The sequence below is a fragment of the Pelodiscus sinensis genome, unplaced genomic scaffold (genome assembly GCF_049634645.1).
Source record: "Pelodiscus sinensis isolate JC-2024 unplaced genomic scaffold, ASM4963464v1 ctg65, whole genome shotgun sequence".
In the NCBI taxonomy this organism is placed as follows: domain Eukaryota; kingdom Metazoa; phylum Chordata; order Testudines; family Trionychidae; genus Pelodiscus; species Pelodiscus sinensis.
In genome coordinates, this window is record NW_027465825.1 from 613139 (window position 1) to 635341 (window position 22203).

Genomic DNA, 22203 nt, shown 5'->3' on the forward strand with positions numbered 1-22203 from the left:
AGTGCCCCAGAGAGGGTGGACCGAAGACAATGATCAAGTGATTTGTCTCCTGCCATCCTTCTCCAGCCTCTGACAGACAGAGCCCAGGGACACCATTTTATCCCCTGGCTAATAGCCTTCTATGGACCTAACCTCCATGAAATTATCTAGCTTCTCTTTAAACTCTGTTAGGGTATGTCTACACTACCCTCCTAGTTCGAACTAGCAGGGTAATGTAGGCATACCGCACTTGCAAATGAAGCCCGGGATTTGAATTTTCCGGGCTTCATTTGCATAAGCGGGGAGCCGCCGTTTTTAAAACCCCGCTGGTTCGAACCCCGTGCAGCGTGGCTACACGGGGCACGAACTAGGTAGTTCGAACTAGCCTTCCTAATTCGAACTACAGTTACTCCTCATTTCAAGAGGAGAAACGGTAGTTCGAACTAGGAAGCCTAGTTCGAACTACCTAGTTCGTGCCCCGTGTAGCCGCGCTGCACGGGGTTCGAACCAGCGGGGTTTTAAAAACGGTGGCTCCCCGCTTATGCAAATAAAGCCCGGGAAATTCAAATCCCAGGCTTCATTTGCAAGTGCGGTATGCCTACATTACCCTGCTAGTTCGAACTAGCGGGGTAGTGTAGACATACCCCTATAGTCCTAGCCTTCACAGCCTCCTCTGGCAAGGAGTTCCACAGGTTGACTACACGCTGTGTGAAAAAGAACTTTCTTTTATTAGTTTTAAACCTGCTACCCATTAATTTCATTTGGTGTCCTCTAGTTCTTCTATTATGGGAACTAATAAATAACTTTTCTTTATCCGCCCTCTCCACACCACTCATGATTTTATAGTCCTCTATCATATCCCCCCTCAGTCTCCTCTTTTCTAAACTGAAAAGTCCCAGTCGCTTTAACCTCTCTTCATATGGGACCTGTTCCAAACCCCTAATCATTTTAGTTGCCCTTTTCTGGACCCTTTCCAAGGCCAAAATATCTTTTTTGAGGTGAGGAGACCACATCTGTACACAGTATTCAAGATGTGGGCGTACCATAATTTTATACAGAGGCAGTAAGATATTCTGGGTCTTATTTTCTATCCCTTTCTTAATAATTCTTAGCATCCTATTTGCCTTTTTCACCGCCGCTGCACACTGTGTGGAAGTTTTTAGAGAACTATCCATGATAACTCCAAGATCTCTTTCCTGATTTGTCATAGCCAAATTAGCCCCCATCATACTGCACGTATAGTTGGGGTTATTTTTCCCGATTCCAGGTTGTAAACAAACATGCTATTTCCTTCCCCTTTTCTGCAGTCTGATTCAGATGGATGAAGCAACTTGTCTTATGTTCAATCTCAATCTCTGCTGGAAACTTGTTGACCAAGCTGGATGCTTCATCTGTATCCAAAGGAAAAGCAACATTGGCAGCACACAGCACAGAATCACAATAAGTGCAGATTGTGGGAGACTAGAGGAAAAGGCAGTTTAAAGCCACTTTTGTGCTGCCTGGATCTAGGCTGCTCAATTCTCAACATAAATTAAATCATCATATCCTAAATTGCTCATAGACTATAGCACAGTTTAGAATCCCTGCATCACCATGTGCTATGACTCTGGCCTCTAATTACTATTGCATGCTGTACAATAGAACTTGGGAATGAAGGGTATCATAAGGTTGCTTACAATGGCCCTTCTCAGTCTGCACTGGAGACTTGTTTAAAGTCCCTGTAAGCTGCTAGACTGTGAAAAAGAATCATTCCCAGAGACCCAAGCGTAATTAATTCACATTCTTTCCAAAGCTGTTTCACATAGAATAAAGGGGTAATGAGGTCTGTTCCCTGTGAGGCCCAAAAGCTGAGAGCCCTGGGAAGAGAGGCGCTCTGGGGTGGCTTTATTGTACGGTGATTCCATCTACCGTTGCTAGGTCTCACAGTAGTATTAACAGCATAAGCCAATTTTTCTGAAGCTTCTGATACAAGAGCAGAACTAAGGAGAGGCAGGTGAATGAATAGGGCTGTAAGGTAGGGGCACCAAACAAATTTAAGCATCTTTCCTCTCCACGTCTAGGTGATTCTTACTAAGAACCTGGATGTGTCGCGGGGTCTGGTGAATGGGGCACGAGGAGTTGTGGTGGACTTTGAAACTGAAGGGAAGGGTGAGTATATGTTATGTTTGCCAGTTCTGGTTACATGTATTCCTGGAAGTTTCATTACACAACAATCTTTAATCAAAGATTAACTTCTGGAGACTTCAGGACAATTCTGGAGCATTGGGATGGCTATATGATGTGCTTATGACTGTTAGTCCTACTGGCAATTCCTGAGGCGGGTGGAAGGAGAGTAATCACTTCTGCAAAATTAAGTTCTCCCTGCCTGTGAAGACCAAGTATAACCCCCAAGGAGATGACTTAGATTCCCGGGGCTCTGTCTGCTGGCAGCTCAGGTACAGGCACACTGAGTTTACCTTGGCCCCCCTGCCCTACCAGGGTCAGAGTCTGCCCGGCAACCCATAGGGAGTGAGATGCCCCTCCAAGTTCAGGAGGGGGAGGAGAAGCCATTGTTGGGGGAGTCTGGAGCCAGCCAGGGTAAGGGGAGGGCTGCCTGTGTGGGAGCTAGTAAGCCCCAGGCCTGCATGCAGGGTGTCCATCTGAGAACTAGCCTCTAGAGACCTGAAGGAGACTGCATCTCACTCCCTGTGGGTTGCCGGGCAGACTCTGACCCTGGTAGGGAGGGGGAGCCAAGGCAAACTTAGTGTGCCTGTCCCTGAGCTGCCAGCAGACAGAGCACCAGGAATCTAGGTCATCTCCTTGGGGTTACACAAGAATCATACCAAACCCCCAGCTATAGCTGCTTAAAGGTTTGTTGGGAGCGCTTTGTCACTTTCTGGCTCTGCATGCTTGTTCACCAGATTTCTGACCAGTTGCACTCATGGAGCAGAATGTCTTTTTCCCACAGCAAGAATAAATGTAGCTTTTCAGCAATGCTGTGTACCACCCCGCCATCCTACTGTTTCATATTTTCTCTGTTCGTGGCCTTGTAAATAGTCCTGTATATTTCTCTGCATACGGGTGCCTTCTCTGAATGTTCTACAGCAGTGGTGAGCAACCTGCGGCCCATCAGGATAAGCTACTGGCAGGCTGTGAGACAGGTTGCTTACTATGCTTCCACAAGTGTGGCTGCCTGCCGCTCCCATTGGCTGCTGTTCACTTTTTCCAGCCAAATGGAGCTGTGGAAAGCCATGGCCAGCAAGTTCCTGTGGCCTGGGCTGCTTTCCACAGCTGTTTGGCTGGGAATGGTGAACTGCAGCCAGTGGGAGCTGCTGGCAGCCATACTTGTGGAGGCATGGTAAGCAATCTATCTGCCTGCCAGCAGCTTATCCTGACAAGTTATGGGGGTAGGGCTGCACTTTTGGATTTTGATCGAGCGGGGACAACTTAACTGATTCCAGGAGCTATTTTGAAAACTCAAGCTTTCTGGCAGATAATTTAGCAGTTAGCTGATAGGAGCACTGTATCTAATTCCTATATAAATGAAAGACAAATATTAGACCCACTCAGCTCAAATAATATCACAGAATCATATAGCTGGAAGAGACCTCAGGAGGTCATCAAGTCCATCCCACTGCCAAGGCAGGACCAATCTCCAATTAAATGAACCCAGCCAGGGCTTTGTCAAGAGGAGACTTAAAAACCTCTAGGGATGGAGATTCCACCACCTCCGTAGGTAACCCATTCCAGTACTTCACCACCCTCCTAGTGAAATAGTTTTTCCTAATATCTAACCTAGACCTCCGCAAGTGTAACTTGAGACCATTGCTCCTTGTTCTTCCATCCATCACTACTATGAATAGCCTTTCTCCATCCTCTTTGGAACCTCCCTTCAGGAAGATGGAGGCTGCTATCAAATCCTCCCTTACTCTTCTCTTGTGCAGACTAAACAACCCCAAATCCCTCAGCCTCTTCTCATAAGTCATGCACTTCAGTCCCCTAATCATTTTGGTTGCCCTCCGCTGGACCCTCTCCAATGCGTCCACATCCTTTGTATAGTGGGGGGCCCAGAACATAAGAATGGCCATTACTGAGTCAGACCAAAGGTCTATCTTGCCCAATAGCCTGTCTGCCGACAGTGGCCAGCACCAGATGCCCCAGATGGGGTGGACTGAAGACAATGATCAAGCGATTTGCCTCCTGCCATCCTTCTCTAGCCTCTGACAAACAGAAGCCAGGGACACCATTTCTATCCCCTGGCTAACAGCCTTTATGGACCTAACCTCCATGAAATTATCTAGCTTCTCTTTAAACTCTGTTATAGTCTGGACACACTACTCCAGATGTGGCCTCACCAGAGCTGAATAAAGGGGAATAATCACTTCTCTAGATCTGCTGGTAATGCTCCTCCTAATGCAACCTAATGTGCCATTAGTCTTCTTGGCTACAAGAGCACACTGTTGACTCATATCCAGCTTCTCATCCACTGTAATCCCCAGGTCCTTTTCTGCTGAACTGCTACTTAGCCAGTCAGTCCCCATCCTGTACCAGTGCTTGGGATCCTTCCGTCCCAAGTGCAAGACTCTGCACTTGTCCTTGTTGAACCTCATCAGATTTCTTGTGGCCCAGTCTTCTAATCTGTCTAGGTCACTCTGGACCCTATCCCTACCCTCCAGTGTATCTACCTCTCCCCCTAGCTTAGTGTCGTCTGCAAACTTTCTGAGGGGGCAATCCATCAACTCATCCAGGTCATTAATAAAGATGTTGAACAAAACCAGTCCTAGAACTGATCCTTGGGGCACTCCGCTAGAAACCGATCGCCAACCTGACATCAAGCTAATGATCACTACCTGTTGGGTCCAACAGTCTAGCCAGCTTTCTATCTATCTTATAGTCCATTTATCCAATCCATATTCCCTTAACTTGCTGGGAAGAATATTGTAGGAGACCGTAACAAAAGGTTCGCTGAAGTCAAGGTATATCACATCCACTGATTTTTCCCATATCCACAGAGCCACTTACCTCATCATAGAAGCTAATCAGATTGGTCAGGCACGACTTGCCCTTGGTGAATCCATGTTGACTATTCCTGATCACTCTTCCAAGTGCTTCAAAATGGATTCCTTGCTAACATGCCTATAGAAACCTTTCTTGTTACCCTTCACATCCCTTGCTAGCTGCAATTCCAATTGTGCTTTTGCCTTCCTGATAACTCTCCTGCATTCTCGATCAATATATTTATACTCCTCCCTAGTCATCTGTCCAAGTTTCCACTTCTTGTAAGCTTCCTTTTTGTGTATAAGCTCACCAAGGATTTCCCCAGTAAGCCAATCGGGTCACCTACCATATTTGCTTTTCTTACTGTGCATCAGGATGGTTTCTTCCTGTGCCTTTAATAAGCCTTCTTTAAAATACTGCAAGCTCTCCTGGACTCCTTTCCCCTTCATGTTAGCATCCCAGGGAATCCTGCCCATCAGTTCTCTGAGGGAGTCAAAATCTGCTTTTCTGAAGACCAGGGTGTGTATTTTGCTACTCTCCTTTTTTCATTTGGTCAGGATCCTGAAATGTGCCATCTCATGATCACTGCTTCCCAGGCTGTCAGCCACCTCTACTTCCCCAACTACAGGCAGTCCCCGACTTACGTGGATCCGACTTACGTCGGATCCCTAGATACGAACGGGGTGAGGCAACTCCCGCACATGCGCAGCAGCATTCCCAGGGCTCGCTCACCTGGGTCCTAGGATCCTCCTCCTCCTCGGTCCGGCTCCGACTGGGGTCCCGCAGAGCTGCCGGGCAGAGGAAAAGTGTCTCCCCACCCCCCTGCCAGCAACAGGCTGCCCCCTCCCCTGAGCAACAGGCTGCCGAACAGACAAAAGCAGCCTCTCTGCCCCTCCTCCCCTCTATACATGCCGAGCACAGCAGCGTCCCCGGGGCTCGCTCACCTGGGTCCTAGAATCCACCTTCTCCTCCTCTTCGGCTGGCTCCAACTGGCCTCTGCCTGCAGCAGCTGGCCACAGGGACAGGGATCCCGCAGAGCTGCCGGGCAGAGGAAAAGTGCCTCCCCACGCCCGCTGCCCCCCCCCCCCCCGCGGCCTCGCATCCTGCACGCCTCCCCCCTCCCCCCCTGCCAGCAACAGGCTTCCCCCCTCCCCTGAGCAACAGGCTGCAGAACAGCAGACAAAAGCAGCCTCTCCGCCCCTCCTCCCCCTATACATGCTGGGCTCCCTGGGCAAACAAAGACTCCACCAAAACAAACAAAGTGCTGGCCTCATTGTGTTAGCAAAAAAAGGACCCTCCTCCTAGAACCCTGGGTGGTGTGTGGAAATAAAGCTATTAGCTCAAAGCATGGTGCAGAGCTGTTTGGTATTTGATGAGTTACTCCTTTAGTCCTGAGTTTGTCACAGGGACAGAAATAGATGTGAAATCTTCTGAACAGGGGAACAGACAGCAAAACAAACATTAGAGGGGAGTTAACCTTTCCCTATGCTATCCAAAACTAAAAAAAATGTTTGGCTAGAGTTTCCCCTACAATATGTACCAGTTCCGACTTGCATACAAATTCAACTTAAGAACAAACCTACAGTCCCTATCTTGTACGTAACCCGGGGACTGCCTGTAGTTCCTCCCTGTTTGTGAGCAGCAGGTCAAGCCCCTGGTTGTTTCCTTCAGAACTTCTACCAAGAAGTTATCCCCAACATTCTCCAAAAACTTCCTGGATTGTCGGCGTACTGCTGTATTGGTCTCCCAACAGATGTCAGGGTGATTAAAGTCTCCCATGAAAACTAGGGTCTGTGATCTGGAAGCTTCTCTCAGTTGTCTGAAGAAAGCCTCATCCACCTGATCCGGTGGTCTATAGCAGACAGCAACCACAACATCATCCCTGTTGCTTCCACCTTTAAACTTAACCCATAGACTCTCAACAGGCCCTCTATATACTGGAACTCTGAACAATCCTACTGCTCTTACATACAATGCAACTCCTCCTCCTTTTCTCCCCTGCCTGTTCTTCCTGAACAGTTTATACCCTTCCATGACAGTGCTCCAGTCATGCGAGTCATCCCACCAAGTCTCTGTTATTCCAATCAAATCCTAGTTCTTTGACTGGGGCAGGGCTTCTAATTCTTCCTGTTTGTTTCCCAAGCTTCTTGCATTTGTGTACAAATGCCTTAGATAAGCAGTTGATCACCCTATATTCTCCATTAGATTCAGGGGTCCTCCTTTGTTGCTTGTTCCTCCTTCTGTTTCTTCCCAGTATCCGACTTCCCCACTTATCTCAGGGCTTTGGTCACCGTCCCTCCACGAACCTAGTTTAAAGCCCTTCTCACTAGGTTTGCAAGCCTGCCCGTGAAGATGCTTTTTCTTCTCTTGGTTAGGTGGATCCCATCTCTTCCTAACAATCCTTGTGCTCAGAACAGAGTCCCATGGTCAAAGAAACCAAAGCCCTCTCTGCGACACCACCTGTGCGGCCACTCATTTACTTCCTCAATTTGACAATCCCTACCTGGACCTTTTCCTTCAACAGGGAGGATGAATGAGAGCACCGCTTTTGGGCCAAAAGAAATCTGATGATGAGCAGACCTCTTATGTCAAGTCTCTTTATGGAGCCTGTTAAATTTAAATTTGTAATATATATTCTTACTTCGTTACTAACTCTGTAGAAGAGACACATACCCCATCAAAACTCCTGGGTTCTCCATTAAGTAATGTCCCTGTGGGTACTCCACTCAGGTCTCTGTGTGCGCTTGCACTGCTGATTGGAGATTTTTGCCTAGCAGTGCTCCTTTCACCAGGCCTGAGCACTCAGCGTCTCAAGCTATTGTTGTTTGTTAATGCCCATGCGGTGCGAACCTCCCTTCAGTTCCTTTTCTATTGTCCTTGGCAGAAGATGGAGTCATAGCAGTGCTCTCCTTTCTGACAGAAAACAAACAAATAGTATAGTTTACAAATAGATGATAAATGTAGTCAGTTCATAACAGTTTTCAATGAATCCTTCAATTTAAAAACAAAAAAAACCCTGCTGCCGTGGCTCTTTTTCCTTTCTCAACATGCAGGGCTCTCCTGGCTTTAAGAAATGCTGGGATTTAGAGCCAGTTTCGGACAGACACACGTCTTGCATGAAATGTCTGAGAGAAAGTCACAGAAGTGCCTGAATTGTTTAAACATGATAGAGTGAGAAAAGACCCCAAAATGTGGCTGAAAAGTTTCCTATGAGAGAAATCCCTCCAACCATTGGGGGATAAATCTCAGGAGATGTGGGAGCAACCAAAGCCCAATGACAGGGCTAGGTCATTGCCCCATAGGGGCTCACAGGTGTTGCAGGCTTCCCTGGCACGATCGCTGCCTGCGCTGCCCCGAGCCTTCTGTTTCCCAGTGCTGTCAGTCTCTGGCACCACGGAAGAACGTAAATCTACATCAGCCAGGAGAGCTGAGTCAGAACCTCAGTGCTTGGCACCAGCCGGTGCCACTAATCCAACGGTGCCGACAAAGCTGCAAATGCCGCCACCACCACCGGCTCCCACAGGTGCTTCAGCACCGCCTGAAGAAGCTGCTCACAGGCAGCCGGAACCCAAACGCACTTCGGCACCGAAGCACAAGAAAGCATCTAGGAAGACTCACTACTTACAAAAATTCCCACAGCTGGATACACCACTGGTACAAGGAGCCAGTTTACCATGCTCCCCAGTTTCGCCTCAGACTAGCCTGTACAGGCAAATGGCAGAAAGGGCTCCCCACTGTCCTACACCACAAACTGAACATGGCAGCGGGCAGTGGAGTAGATTCTCATCTTGCCATTCATCCCCATTAGGATCAGTGGCTTCCTGGCACACGACTGGAGATCATTCTCTTTAACAGCTGCCACAACTCCCACGGCTGTATTCTACACAACACTTTCAGACTCAGTGGCCTCTCTGGGAGCCATGGCACAGGTATCGACTGTGGTCCTCCCATACCTACCGCTCAAGAAATATACCACCTGCTTCGCCACAGCATATGTCTATATACTCCCTGGCTACATCGATGCATCCTCACCATCTCACCTGTTCTCAGTAATAACACAGGCAGATTCAGCAATAATAGTAACAATTTACCTTACTCTGACTCAGAAAGCTTTTCACACACTCCTAGTTCGGCTAAATTAGATTAAGCAGTTTTCCAGCTATTGCCTTCTCCACCAGCAGATGACCTAAAACAATTCCAAGAATTATTTAAACAAGTGGCTCAGTAGCAGGACGTTACACTCCAAGAGGTACAAGACAAACAATACAAATTACTCACGATACTGCAACCGACAGCATCCTCAAAGATAGCATATCCCATCAATGAAGCTATCTTGGAACCATCTCGTATCCTATGGTAAGCCCCAGCCTCTATCCCCCACAACCAAACATAGGGCAGATAGAAAATATTTTGTCCCAGCAAAAGGCATGGACTTTCTCTTTTCACGTACCCACCCAAATTCTGTACAAATCGAAATACCCTCAATTCAAATCTACACCTCAGGACAAAGAACATAAACGGCTAGATATCTTAGGCTAGAAAGTTTACTCCTCCATCACCCTCCAGTTCAGGATATCAAATTATATAGTCCTTCTGGCTAACTACGATCATGCCAGTTACACCAGACTACAAGATATGGTACATGATCTTCCTGAGAATAAGAAACCGCACTTCCAGTTCATTATCAAGGAGGGCCAATCCGCCCTCTAGGCTGCAATGGATGTGGCAGATACAGAAGCTAGAGCCACAGCTGCAGCAATAGTAATGCACAGAACATCATGGCTACACTCATCAGGAGTCCCAAAAGAATTAGTCTAAGGTGGAGGACCTCTCCTTTGTTAGAAACCAACTGTTCACCACAAAGATGGATGAGGTACTACAGACTATGAAGGACTCTCGTACCATACTGCATACTTTGGGGATGTACATCCCACCTAACAAAAGATGCAAATACTTCCCATACCAAAGACCAAGGGACTCGTACTACTATAGACAACAGCAGCAGTCCTATGATAGTAGGCCCAAGCAGTGTTCCAACAGAAGAAGGATTCAGCATTACCTGTCCTCTAACACTGAACCAGCTTCACACAAACATCAGATTTGAAGTTTTGGTCGGGGGGTCTAAGTGACCACCCCATAGATCCAGTGCATCCAAATGTCACCTTCCATCACTGCCTGAGACCCTTCTACCAACAATGGGCACTTCATCACTACAGACAAGTTGGTCCTCGAGATTATCCGATCAGGGACCCCTCTCACAAGCCCCTCCTACAAGCAGAAGTACAGAAGCTACTCTGCCTCAGGGCAGTAGAACCAGCTCCCTCAGAACATCAGGGAAAAGGGCTCTATTCCAATTGTTTCCTGATAGCCAAGAAAACGGGTGGCTGGATACCAGTTCTGGATCTCAGGAAACTCAACAAGTTTCTCTGCAGCACAAAATTCAGAATGGTGACTCTTGCAACTATTATACCTGCACTGGACAAAGGGGACTGGTTCTCAGCCCTCGATCTTCAGGATGCATATTTTCAGAGATATAGAAGCCCACTGTCTGTGAGTCTGTAACACTGACATACACGGCCAGGGGGCGTGGCCGTGTACATCACTGCCCCGCTCCCCTTCCACTCCCGCCGTGGTGCTCAGCTGAGTGCTGCTCGCTCAGCCGGACCGCCATGGGGAAGCGTTTGGGCTCCCCCACGGCGGCCCGGCTGAGCGCCACAGCGGGAGGGGAAGAGGGGGTGGGGCGGTGACATACACGGCCCCGCCCCCTGGCCGTGGACGTCAGCGCCCCGCCCGCCTTCCCCTCCCTCCATGGCGGCCCACTTCATTGGGGTGTGGGGGGGGACCGGCCAGGAAGGGAGCAGTGATGACGGGGAGGGGGGGGTCTGGAAACAGCTAACGGGGGGATGGAGGGGCCAATGGGAAGCAGGGCTGGTCGTGGGGGGGGGCGTGGACGGAACAGGGCTAGCCACAGGATATGGGGGGGGAGGACCACCAGCCGGGAGGGGGCAGAGCTGGCCGGGAGTAAGGGGGGGCGGGAAGCACAGCTGGGGAGGATTGGGGGCCTTGAGGGTGGCCGGGAGAAAGGGGGGGCGGGAAGCAGAACTGGCGGGGGCGGGGAGAGGTACAGCAGCACTGGCCGGGGAGATCAGGAAGAGGAACGGGCTGGCGGGAAGCAGAGACATTGCACATGTCCGGTATTTTCTGATTTTTTTTTAACTGGACAGAGCATGCAAATACCGGACTGTCCGGTACAATGCCGGACACCTGGCAACCCTACCCGCCCCTCCTCCCCCCCGGCTGCTTGGCTGAGCGTGTGCAACACTCAGCCGAGCCACCACAGAGGGAGGGGAAGAGGCCAGGGCGGTGATGTACCCGGCCAGGGAGTGGGGCCATTTACGTCACTTCCCCCCCCTTCCGCTCCCGCTGTGGTGCTCAGCTGAGTGCTGCGCCCCTCAGCCAGGCCGCCCCGCCCGGGGGAGCCAGCAGCGAAAAGGGCCATTTGTGCTCCCCCGTGGTGGGAGGGGTGGGGGGGCGGGGCGGTGACATACACGGCCCTGCCCCACCCTGTGTATGTCACCGCCCTGCCCCCCTCCCTCGCGGCGGCCCCGCTGATCTGGCAGCACTCAGCCGAGTGCCACGGCGGAAGGGGAAGGGGAAGAGGAGGCGGGGAGAGATGGAAGGGAGGGAGAGGCAGGAGGAGGAGGAGAAGAGAAAGGGAGAGTGAGAGTCAGGAGGGGGAGAAGAGAAAGAAAGACAGAGGCGGAAGGCGAGAGAGGCTAGAGGCGGAGGAGAGCTGAGAGAGAGAGAGAGAGACACGGCGCAAGAGAGAAGACCAAGGTGGAGGAGAGAACTGAAAATCCCATCTTATGATGCGCTAATTGGCTAGTTTTCATATAACCATTCATCCTGCCCCCAGGAGATTTCTCAGGTTTGTGGTAGGTCAAGATCACTACCAATACCGAGTCCTCCCTTTAAGTGTCTCCATGGCCCCTCAAGTTTTTTCCAAAATGCTAGTCATGGTCACGCCCTTTCTCAGAAGACAGTGTCATTATTTTTCCCTTCCTTGAGGACTGCCTAATCAAAGGGCCCACACGTACACAAGCTATAGCTGTGATGAACACTACTGGAAAATGCCCCTCTCGACTTGGCCTCCTCATAAATATCCACAAGTCCACCCTTCAGCCCACCCAAAAGATAGAATTTATCGGGGCACTTATAGACGCAGTGACAGCAAAAGCCTATCTGCCACTGCAAAGATTCAAAATGCTATGCAACCTTATCTGGGGAGTCAAGCATACTCCCTTCACCACAGCTTGCGGATGTCTTCACGTACTGGGACACATGGCAGCTACAACCTTTGTTGTCCTATTTCCAAGACTACACATGTGCTGTCTACTGTTTGGGCTCACAACTGTCTATATCCCAAACTGACACAGCCTTGCAAAGCATCTCACACTTCCTCTGCCAGTTCTAAAATCTCTCGACTGGTGGACTTCTCCAACCAATCTGCTGGCCTGTGTACCCTTCGATTACCCTGATCCATCAGTAGTGATCACGACGGATGCATCGCTTCTGGGCTGGGGCACCCATTGTGGCACGAGCGGTACAAGGCAGATGGTCTTAACTAGAGATGCACCTTCATATCAGCATCCTGGAACTCGGGGCCATCCGCAAAGCGTGCGCTCACTTTCTCCCCCTGATAAAGGGCAGAACCATTCATGTCTTCTCAGACAACACACCCTCTGTTTTACATCAATCGATGGGAGGTGCCTGATCACGCTCACTCTGTGCAGAAGCAATCAGATTTTGGAACTGGTGTATCAAGAACCACATAACTCCAACCGTCACTTACATACCAGGACAGCAGAATACCAGGGCCAACAAACGGAGCAGATACTTCTCAGAGCAATACAAGTGGAAAATCAACATAAGTGTTCTCCTTCCAATTTTTTGCAAATGGGGATGCACAGTTATATCTCTTTGCCACAGTAGCCAACTATAAATGCCACATTTTCCGCTCCCGAGCAGGGCAGCGCAAGAGATCGGAGGGGGATGCCTTCACCATTCACTGGACAGCTCCCCTACTCTACGCCTTTCCACCAATCCCACTACTCTACAGGATGATTAACAAGGTACGCTCCGACCAGGCCACAGTAATTCTGATAGCTCCCACCTGGCTAAGGCAATCCTGGTTCCCCTTATCTATATTACCTTTCAATAAGTCAACCAATCCCTCTACCCATGGTTCCACACCTGGTAACTCAACACCAGGGCAGAACTCACCACCTGAATATCAAAACTCTGAAACTCCCAGCATGGCTTCTCCATGGCTCCAAAATGAAGAATTTACCTGCTCAGAGAGTCAAGCACATCCTATAGAACAGTCAATGTCCTTCCACAAGATAACACCTACCAAAACAAATGGAAATGCTTTCAGCAGTGGTGTACCATTCGTCATTTACACCCGAACACTGTCCTCATATCTACCATAGAATCATAAAATAATAGGACTGGAAGGGACCTCGAGAGGTCATCAAGTCCAGCCCCCCGCCCTCAAGGCAGGATCATGCTCCGTCTACACCATCCCTGACAGATGTCTATCTAACCTGTTCTTAAATATCTCCAGAGAGGGAGATTCCACCACCTCCCTTGGCAATTTATTCCAATATTTGACCACCCTGACAGTTAGGAATTTTTTTCCTAATGTCCAATCTTTACCTCCCTTGCTGCACTTTAAGCCCATTACTCCTTGTCCTGTCCTCAGAAACCAAGAGGAACTGGACACAGTACTCCAGCTCCACTTGTGGTCCACTATGACCCCTAGATCCCTTTCCGCCATGCTCCTTCCTAGACAGTACCATACTTGAGTACTTGATGGACCTCAGCAATGCAGGCCTCTCCATCAGCTCTATTTGGGTCCATCTTGCGGCGGTCACGACTTTCCACAAACTACTTGATGATTTCTCTCTTTGCACATCTGATGACAAAGCAATTCCTCGTAGGCTTGCAGATAATGTGTCCAAACTTGCGCCCCCTGATGCTATCTTTAAACCTTGTTCTTGACATGCTCACCAGGCCATCCTTTAAACCACAGGCCATCCTTTAAACCACAGGCCACTGCTTTACCACAATACTTGTCCATGAAAGGGGCATTGATAGTGGCAATAACATCTGCAGACAAGTGGGTGAAATTGCAGCCCTCATGGCTGAACCACCATTCACTACTTTTATTAATGATAAGATCATATTCAGGCCTCATTCCAAATTTCTCTCCAAGGTCATAGCAGACTTCCACCTAAATGAACCTATATACTTACCCTCGTATTTTCCTAAACCTCATACCTCCTTGAGAGAATCCATCTTGCATACACTAGATGCAAGATAAGCCTTCGTGGTCTACTTAGAACCAAAGAGACCAGGAAGTCAGACAGACTCTTCATCTATTGCACCGAGATGGCTGTTCCCTTATGGGGACTGGACCAACATATTTCCAAATGGATTGCAAGCTTCAAATACACAGCTTATGAACTTCATGGAAAACAGCAAGCACAGATTATCAAGGCTCACTCCACACATGCAATGGCCGAACAGCGGCTTTCCTACATAATGTACCACTAGCGGACAGCTGTGCATTCACTCTGTTTGCTTTGCTGTGTTGTATGTGATTCTACTGTCCTGTGCTGTTCTGTAGTAACTCTGTTTGTGTGTGTGCCTCAGTTTCCCTGGGCAACACTATTTGGATGAGGAGGAGGAGAAGGCTGTGCATGACTCACTCTGGATATATGTCAATCTCTGAGGGTACGTCTACACTACAGCACTAATTCGAACTAACTTAATTCGAATTAGTTAATTCGAGCTAAGCTAATTCGAACTAGTGCATCTAGATCTGAAAACTAGTTCGAATTAGCATTTTGCTAATTCAAACTAGCATGTCCACATTGAGTGGACCCTGAACCGAGGTTAAGGATGGCCGGAAGCAGTGCCAGCAGGGCATCAGATTAGGACTTAGAGCGTGGAGCTGCTGTCTCAGGCTAGCCGAGGGCTGTGCTTAAAGGGACCCAACCCCCACCCCAAACAGACAGTTCTTCTTCGAGTGCTTGCTCATGTCCATTCGAAGTAGGTGTGCGCGCCGCGTGCACCACGTCTTCCGGAGCGTTTTCCCTAGCGGTACCCGTAGCGCCGGCGGGGCCCCCCCTGGAGTGGCGCCACCATGGCAGAGCATAAGTACCCCTGCCGGCGCTGCCCCACCTCAGTTCCTTCTTACCGCCGTGTCGGTCGTTGGAGTGTGTCTCTCTCTCTATAGCTGTTAGGCTTAGATAGGTTAATGGTTCCCGTTTCTCACTTTGTAAATAGTTGTGTAGTTAGTTAGGTTTTTTGTTTTTTGTTCCTTCCCCCCCCTTGGGGGTAAGGAATGCCAGGGCTGCAAGGCTTTAAAACGTGCGCTGACTGCGGGAAGTTTATGCCCAGGGGCGACCCACACGACAGCTGCCTTAAGTGTCTGGGTGAGGCTCATTTGGCAATTGCCTGCAAAATCTGCAAGTCTTTCAAGCCTCGTACGAGAAAAGACAGAGTTTCCCGCTTGAAGCTTCTCCTCATGGAGACGGCGCTTCAACCGGCACCGCCGGACCAGCCTGCGGTGCACAGCACACCGGCCTCCACGCACGAGGCCGTACACCAGCCCCGGACGTCGGCGTCAAGATCCCGGCACCGGTCTCACTCTCCACCATCTAAGAAGGTGAAGAAGTCCCGGGGCAGGTCCCCGTCCAAGAAGCCGACGTCTGCTGGACACCGCACCAGCAGGTCACCGGTACGCGTCTCCCCCCCGGTGCACCGTCGGCACCGAGGGGGTCTAGCAAGCCCTGGCCGCCTGCCCTCTCATCGCCCGTCTACGTCGGACACCTTTGAAGCGGCACAGGACCTAATCAGCCTTACGACCTCCCCACCGTCGTCAGTTGACTCGGACGGGTCGAGGTCACCCATGGTGCAAGCCCGCAGGGCACCGCCGTCGCCCTTGCATGACCAAACTCGGCATGCTACAGTGGCGTATGCGTCGGGACCAACCCCGGTGCGGTCGGCTCCCACTACTACTACGGCCCCCTTTACAACGCCGGGTCTTCATTTCCAGGGAGCTTCGAGCCATGACACATCATTGCTTTCCAAGTTGCCAGAGCCCTGCTTGGCCGTACCGGTGCCATATTCCCAGGGCTATGTGGCCTCCCAGTCGACGTCCATCTCCATGCCGTCATCGGCACCAGCATCGACCCAGTGGCCTACCCCGGTACTGGGCCTGGGCACCCCAGTACCACTCCAGTCGGACACGACTCAGTCGGCATCGAGCCTGAGCACCTCGGTGCCATACCTGCTGGCCACGCAACCGGCACCGGGCCTGGGCACCCCGGTGCCGCAGCTTCAGGTGGCGCAAACGGCACCGGGCCTGGGCACCCCGGCTCCGCAGCTGTACACGGCACTCCCAGTACCAGACTTGGGCACCCCGGCTCCACTACTCCAGGCATCGCAACCGGTACTGAGCCTGAGCACCTTGGTGCCACAGTTGCTGGCGACGCAGCCGGCACCGGGTCTAGGCACCCCGGTGCCACAAATGGCGCACACGGCACCGAGCCTGAGCACCTCGGTGCCGCAAATAGGGCACATGGTACCGAGCCTGAGCACCTCGGTGCCGCAAATAACGCCGCAAACGGCTCCGGCCTTGGGTACCCCGGTACCGCAGCTTCTGACGGGGCAGCCGGCACCGGGCCTGGGCACCCTGGTGCCACAGTTGTCTGTGCCATCGGAGTTCGCCGCACCGGATCTGGGTCCCCCGGCACCGCAGACGACACGTCCATGCCGTGCGCTTGCGGGCAAACTGGAGTCGATGGCTAAGTTTGCGCTACACTCCTCATCGGCTCCCCCTTGGCCGGAATCCTTACTCTTTGGACTCGGACGCGGTGTCGGTGCAATCAGGGTCGTCGGGAGCGTCTTCCACGCACAGATCCAGATCCAGGCACAAAAGGGACCAAAACCAGCAGATGTGGCCCCCTCATCTGCAGTGGCCTTTTTGGACTGCCTGGGCCTATCATCAGTGGCAGGGACAACCACCACAGTCTATGGGGTCAGAGGCCTCAGGGCACCCTTCCTGTCCCTCGGCATCCCTGTCTAGGGCGCCCCCCCTCCCCCCTTCGAGTGCCGCAACAAGACCCTGTGGCACCGCAACCACCGGTACCGGAAACAGCCCCTCCGGAAGCTCAGGCCACCCAACCGGCCCCGCAACTGGCCGCGACGGCCCCCCTGTTGGTCCAGGAGTCGTCATCGTCCTCCCCCGATGAAGCACTGGCAGACCCAGCACCCGGGCTGCCATCAATGGATACCAGAGCACACCAGGACCTCCTGAGGCGCATGGCTTCCAACCTGGCTGTTCTGGTTGAGCCCATAATCGAGGATACCGACCCGATGGTAGACATCCTCACTGAGGACACCCCTCACTGAGGACACCCCTGCACGGTTCACTCTACCGCTCAACAAAACGGTTTCAAAAATTACTAATGCCCTGTGGCAAATGCCAGCAACTTTGACTCCTACTCAAAAAGGGGTGGAAAGGCGTTATTTCGTCCCGCAGTCGGGTCACGACTTTCTTTACTCCCAACCCATCCTGGGATCATTGGTCATGCAAGCCGCGGCCCAAAAGAAAAGGCTTCCCCAGTCCGGGCCTTCACCGAAGGCAAGGGAACCTAAGAAGCTGGACTTGTTGGGCCGCAAGGTGTACGCTACGGGTGCTCTGCATCTCCGTATCGCTAACCAACAGGCGATGCCGAGCAGGTACGCTTTCAACACCTGGCAGGCGGTCGAAAAATTTAAAGACCGACTCCTGATGGAGGACCGCCAGGAGTTTGCAGCTATGGCTTCCAAGGGTAAAGTCATCACACGAACTGCCCTCCAAGCGGCTTTGGACACCGTGGACTCAGCAGCCCGCACCATGGCAACGGGTGTCGTTATGCGCCGTGGAGCGTGGCTCCACGTCTCGGGGATCCCCGCGGACGTCCAGCATACCATCCAGGACTTGCCCTTTGAAGGGAAGGCCTTGTTCTCGGAGCACACAGATTCCAGACTCCATACCCTAAAGGACACTAGGTCAACTCTGAAGTCCTTAGGCATACATACGCCAGCCACGCAGCGGTGACAACTGCCGTTTAGGCAACAGGGTAGAGCGCAGCCCCAGCTTCCCCGTAGGGATTTCTGGAGGCGCCGCTTCTGGGCCTCCGGTGGAGGTTCCTGGGCAGCCGCGCACCCTCAAGGGCGTAGGGGTCGACGTCGTTGTCCCAGGTCAGATCCCTAGTGGGCAGGGCCCCACGGCCCTTCCAATCAGGGCAAGCCTCAATTTTGATATGGCACTAGAGAGTCCTGTACCAGTCTGCCATCCTGGTCCCCCGTTCGGGGCCCGGCTTTCCCGTTTTGCCCAGGCATGGGCCCGAATAACATCAGATGCCTGGGTCCTGAACATTGTACATTTGGGCTATTCTATCCCGTTCCTGGGCCCACCGCCTTCAAAACCCCCTACCCTGTCCCTAATAAGGGACACCCCTCACGAACTCATCCTGTTTCAGGAAGTGGGGGCGCTCTTCGAAAAGGGAGCAATAGAAAGGGTTCCCCCGCATCTGCAGGGCAAGGGGTTTTACTCCCGTTATTTTGTTGTCCCAAAACCAAAAGTGGGGGGGTCCGTCCTATCCTGGACCTTCGGTTCTTAAACAAGGCTGTGGTAAAACACAAGTTCAGAACGGTGACTTTAGCCTCGGTCATCCCAGTGCTGCGACTGGTACACGACTGTCGATCTAAAGGACGCCTATTTCCATGTGGCTATCAGGCCCGGTCACAGGAGGTTCCTCCAGTTTATGGTGGGCCGTTACCATTTTCAGTTTACGGTACTCCCCTTTGGGTTATGTACTGCACCAAGGGTATTCACAAAATGTATGGCTGTGGTTGCCGCCTTTCTGCGCAATCGAGCGGTACACGTGTACCGCTCATCTCGACGATTGGTTAATCCGAGGTCGCTCGTACGAGCAGGTAGAAGCTCACGTATCACTCGTAAGAGCTCTCTTCTTAAGGTTAGGGCTATTGATAAATGTTGAGAAGTCATCCCTGAAGCATAGAATTTGTGGGAGCCCTCCTCAATGCGAAGGTGGCAAGAGCGTTTCTGCCCCACAGCAGGTTCCTCTCCATAGTGGAGCTGATCTCTGAACTAATCCGGTCCCCCATCACGACTCCTCGAGTCTGCTCCAGGCTCCTGGGCCATATGGCGGCTTGCACTTACACTGTGCGACACGCCAGGATGAGACCTTTGCAGGCATGGTTGGCGAAGGCCTTCTGCCAGTCCAAGGGTCTATGGGACTCCATAGTATCAGTGCCCCCGGACATTCTGGACTCCCTACTCTGGTGGACCCAGGAATCCGTGGTGCGCAGTGGGGTTCCCTTCAACGCCCCTCCCCCCTCGCTGACTCTGGTCACCGATGCGTCCAACCTAGGATGGGGTGCACACCTCGGGTGCCACAGAACTCAGGGCCTCTGGTCCCCTTCCGAACGGTCCCTGCACATCAACGTCCGGGAACTGCGGGCAGTGAGGAGGGCCTGCGAAGCATTCCTGCCGAGGCTCTCCCACCGCTCCATCCTGGTACATATGGACAACACTGTAGCGGTTTTCTACCTCAACAAGCAGGGTGGGGCACGTTCGCCATCCCTATGCAAGAGGCCCTGCTTCTATGGCATCTGTGTCACACACGACATCACGCCTCAGGCGGAGTACCTCCCCGGGTGCAAGAACCTACTTGCAGACACACTGAGCAGATCCTTTGGAGCCCACAAGTGGTCGCTCAAGGACTCTGTCCTCAGCCAAGTTTTCCACAGGTGGGGCTATCCCCACCTAGACCTGTTTGCCTCGGCACGCAATACGAAATGCAGGAACTACTGTTCCCTGCTGGGGCTGGGGAAATTTTCCAAGGGAGACGCTCTAACGACCACGTGGCCAAAGGGCGTCCTTTATGCTTTTCCCTCATTCCCACTAATTTCCAGGGTATTGACCAGAGCGAGAACTTTCAGGTCCTCGATCATCCTCATAGCCCCCAGGTGGCCTAGACAGTTCTGGTTCCCCATCCTGGTGGACATGCTGACCCAAGACCCCATAGCACTCCCTCCAGTTCAGGACCTGCTAACCCAACCTTGGGACGGAGGGATAATGGTTCACCCGGATCTCAGGTCTCTTCACCTGACGGCCTGGTTTATCCGTGGTTGAACCAACCAGAAAAGGAATGTCCCCGACAGGTACAGATAGTGCTCCTTAGCAGCAGGAAGCCCTCTACCAGACGGTCGTACGCAGCCAAGTGGCGGCGCTTCTCGTCTTGGGCGTCCCGGAGAGGAGTACAACCGTCCTCGGCCCCTGTTCCAGCTATTCTCGACTATCTCTTTCAACTCCGTTCTTCTGGCCTGTCCTTTTCTTCTATTAAAGTCCATGTGGCATCTCTCTCCGCCTTCCATGTCGGTACGGCAGGAGCCTCTCTTTTTTCTAACCAGGTGGTTAAAAGGTTTCTTACTGGTTTGGAGAAACTGTACCCCTCGGTGAAGGTTCCATACGCGGAATGGAACCTCAACCTGGTTCTTCACAGGCTTATGTCCCCTCCTTTCGAGCCTTTGGCTACCTGCTCACTGAAGCACCTTTCATTGAAGGTTGCTTTCATAGTAGCCATTACGTCTGCTAGAAGGGTATCAGAGTTAAGGGCGCTGACTATAGAGCCGCCCTACCTTGTTTTTTCACATGATAACGTGAGGCTATGGTCTCATCCAACCTTCCTCTCGAAGGTGAAAAGGGAAAACCACCTATCTCAGGAGATTTATTTCCCGGTGTTCTTCCCTAAACCTCATGCATCCCCCTAAGGAGTGTGTTCTATACTCCCTGGATGCCAAGCGAGCGCTAGCCTTTTATATCGACCGAACCAAGCCCTTCCGTAAATCCCAACAGTTGTTTTTTACATTTGGGGGAAAGGGAAAAGTTTCACCTATTTCTACACAAAGGTTATCAAGATGGGTGGTGCAATGTATAGCAGAGTGTTATCAACTGGCTGGTAAACCCCACCCAGGGTGAAGGCACATTCTACCAGGGCGCAGGCGTCCTCGGTAGCCTTTGGTGCCCAAGTACCGATCACAGAAATTTGCAGGGCAGCCACCTGGTCTTCCCTCCACACATTTACAACACATTAAGCGCTACCTCAACAGGCCAGGGAGGATGCAAGGGTGGGCTCTGCAGTCCTTGAATCTGTGGTGTAAATTTGTAAATATATAGATCTGGTTATCTTGTTCTGGTTGGTGACTTGTCACTGTTTATTTGTTCAAATAAATCTGTTATTGTTCACTTTCCTTTATGACTGCGGTGCTATGACTGTTCCGACCCCTCCTCCTTGGGGTTAGCTTAGTAGTCACCTACTTCGAATGGACATGAGCAACCACTCGAAGAAGAAAAGAACTGTTACTTACCTGTAAATGTTGTTCTTCGAGATGTGTTGCTCATGTCTATTCGACTCCCACTCTACCTCCCCTTCGTCAGAATATCCAGCAAGAAGGATCTGAGGTGGGGCAGTGCCGGCAGGGGTACTTATGCCCCGCCATGGCGACGCCACTCCAGGGAGCGCCCCGCCGGCGCTACGGGTACCGCTAGGGAAAATGCTCCGGAAGACGTGTTTGCACGCGGCGCGCACACCAACTTGGAATGGACATGAACAACACATCTCGAAGAACAACAGTTACAGGTAAGTAACCGTTCTTTTCTCAGGGGTTCCCCGCTCGCTTGTCTAACTCAATGAGGGACAGCAAAGCAGTCCTGGTTTGGAGTGACCTGAATGCCCACACTCGGCACATCACAGCACTCTGCCATCAGCCCAGCTGCACTTGCCGCAGGCTGCCATCTGGGGGGGAGGGGTCAATCGGGGGGCTGCAGGAGAGCTTCCACCCCAGGGAGCCCGCAGAGCCACCCCAGTTCTCTCCATCGGGGGCTCGTACCCCATTCCTCCCTCACCTCCTTCCACTTACCCCTCCCTAGCCCCCCTTCCTGATGTACAAAATAAAGGACATGTGTGTTCAAAAATAGAAACTTTATTGAACAAAACTGGGGGAGACTGGGAAAAGGAGGTGGGAGGGGGAAGAGAGAGGGTGGGAGAGGGGAGGGGAAAACCTGGGAGGAGGGAGCTGGAAGGGAGAAGCCAGGAGGAAGGG

At 51.7% G+C, this 22203-nt stretch overlaps 1 protein-coding gene across 4 annotated transcripts in view; it reads left to right on the top strand.

Annotated features, from left to right (window-relative positions):
* PIF1 (PIF1 5'-to-3' DNA helicase) overlaps positions 1–22203 on the top strand; it is a 69949-nt gene that overhangs the window by 26359 nt on the left and 21387 nt on the right. For all 4 annotated transcript variants that reach the window (XM_075914604.1, XM_075914605.1, XM_075914606.1 and 1 more), the window contains exon 9: positions 2040–2127. In XM_075914604.1, coding sequence (XP_075770719.1) covers positions 2040–2127 — 88 coding nt within the window. The remainder of the gene's footprint in view (positions 1–2039; positions 2128–22203) is intronic.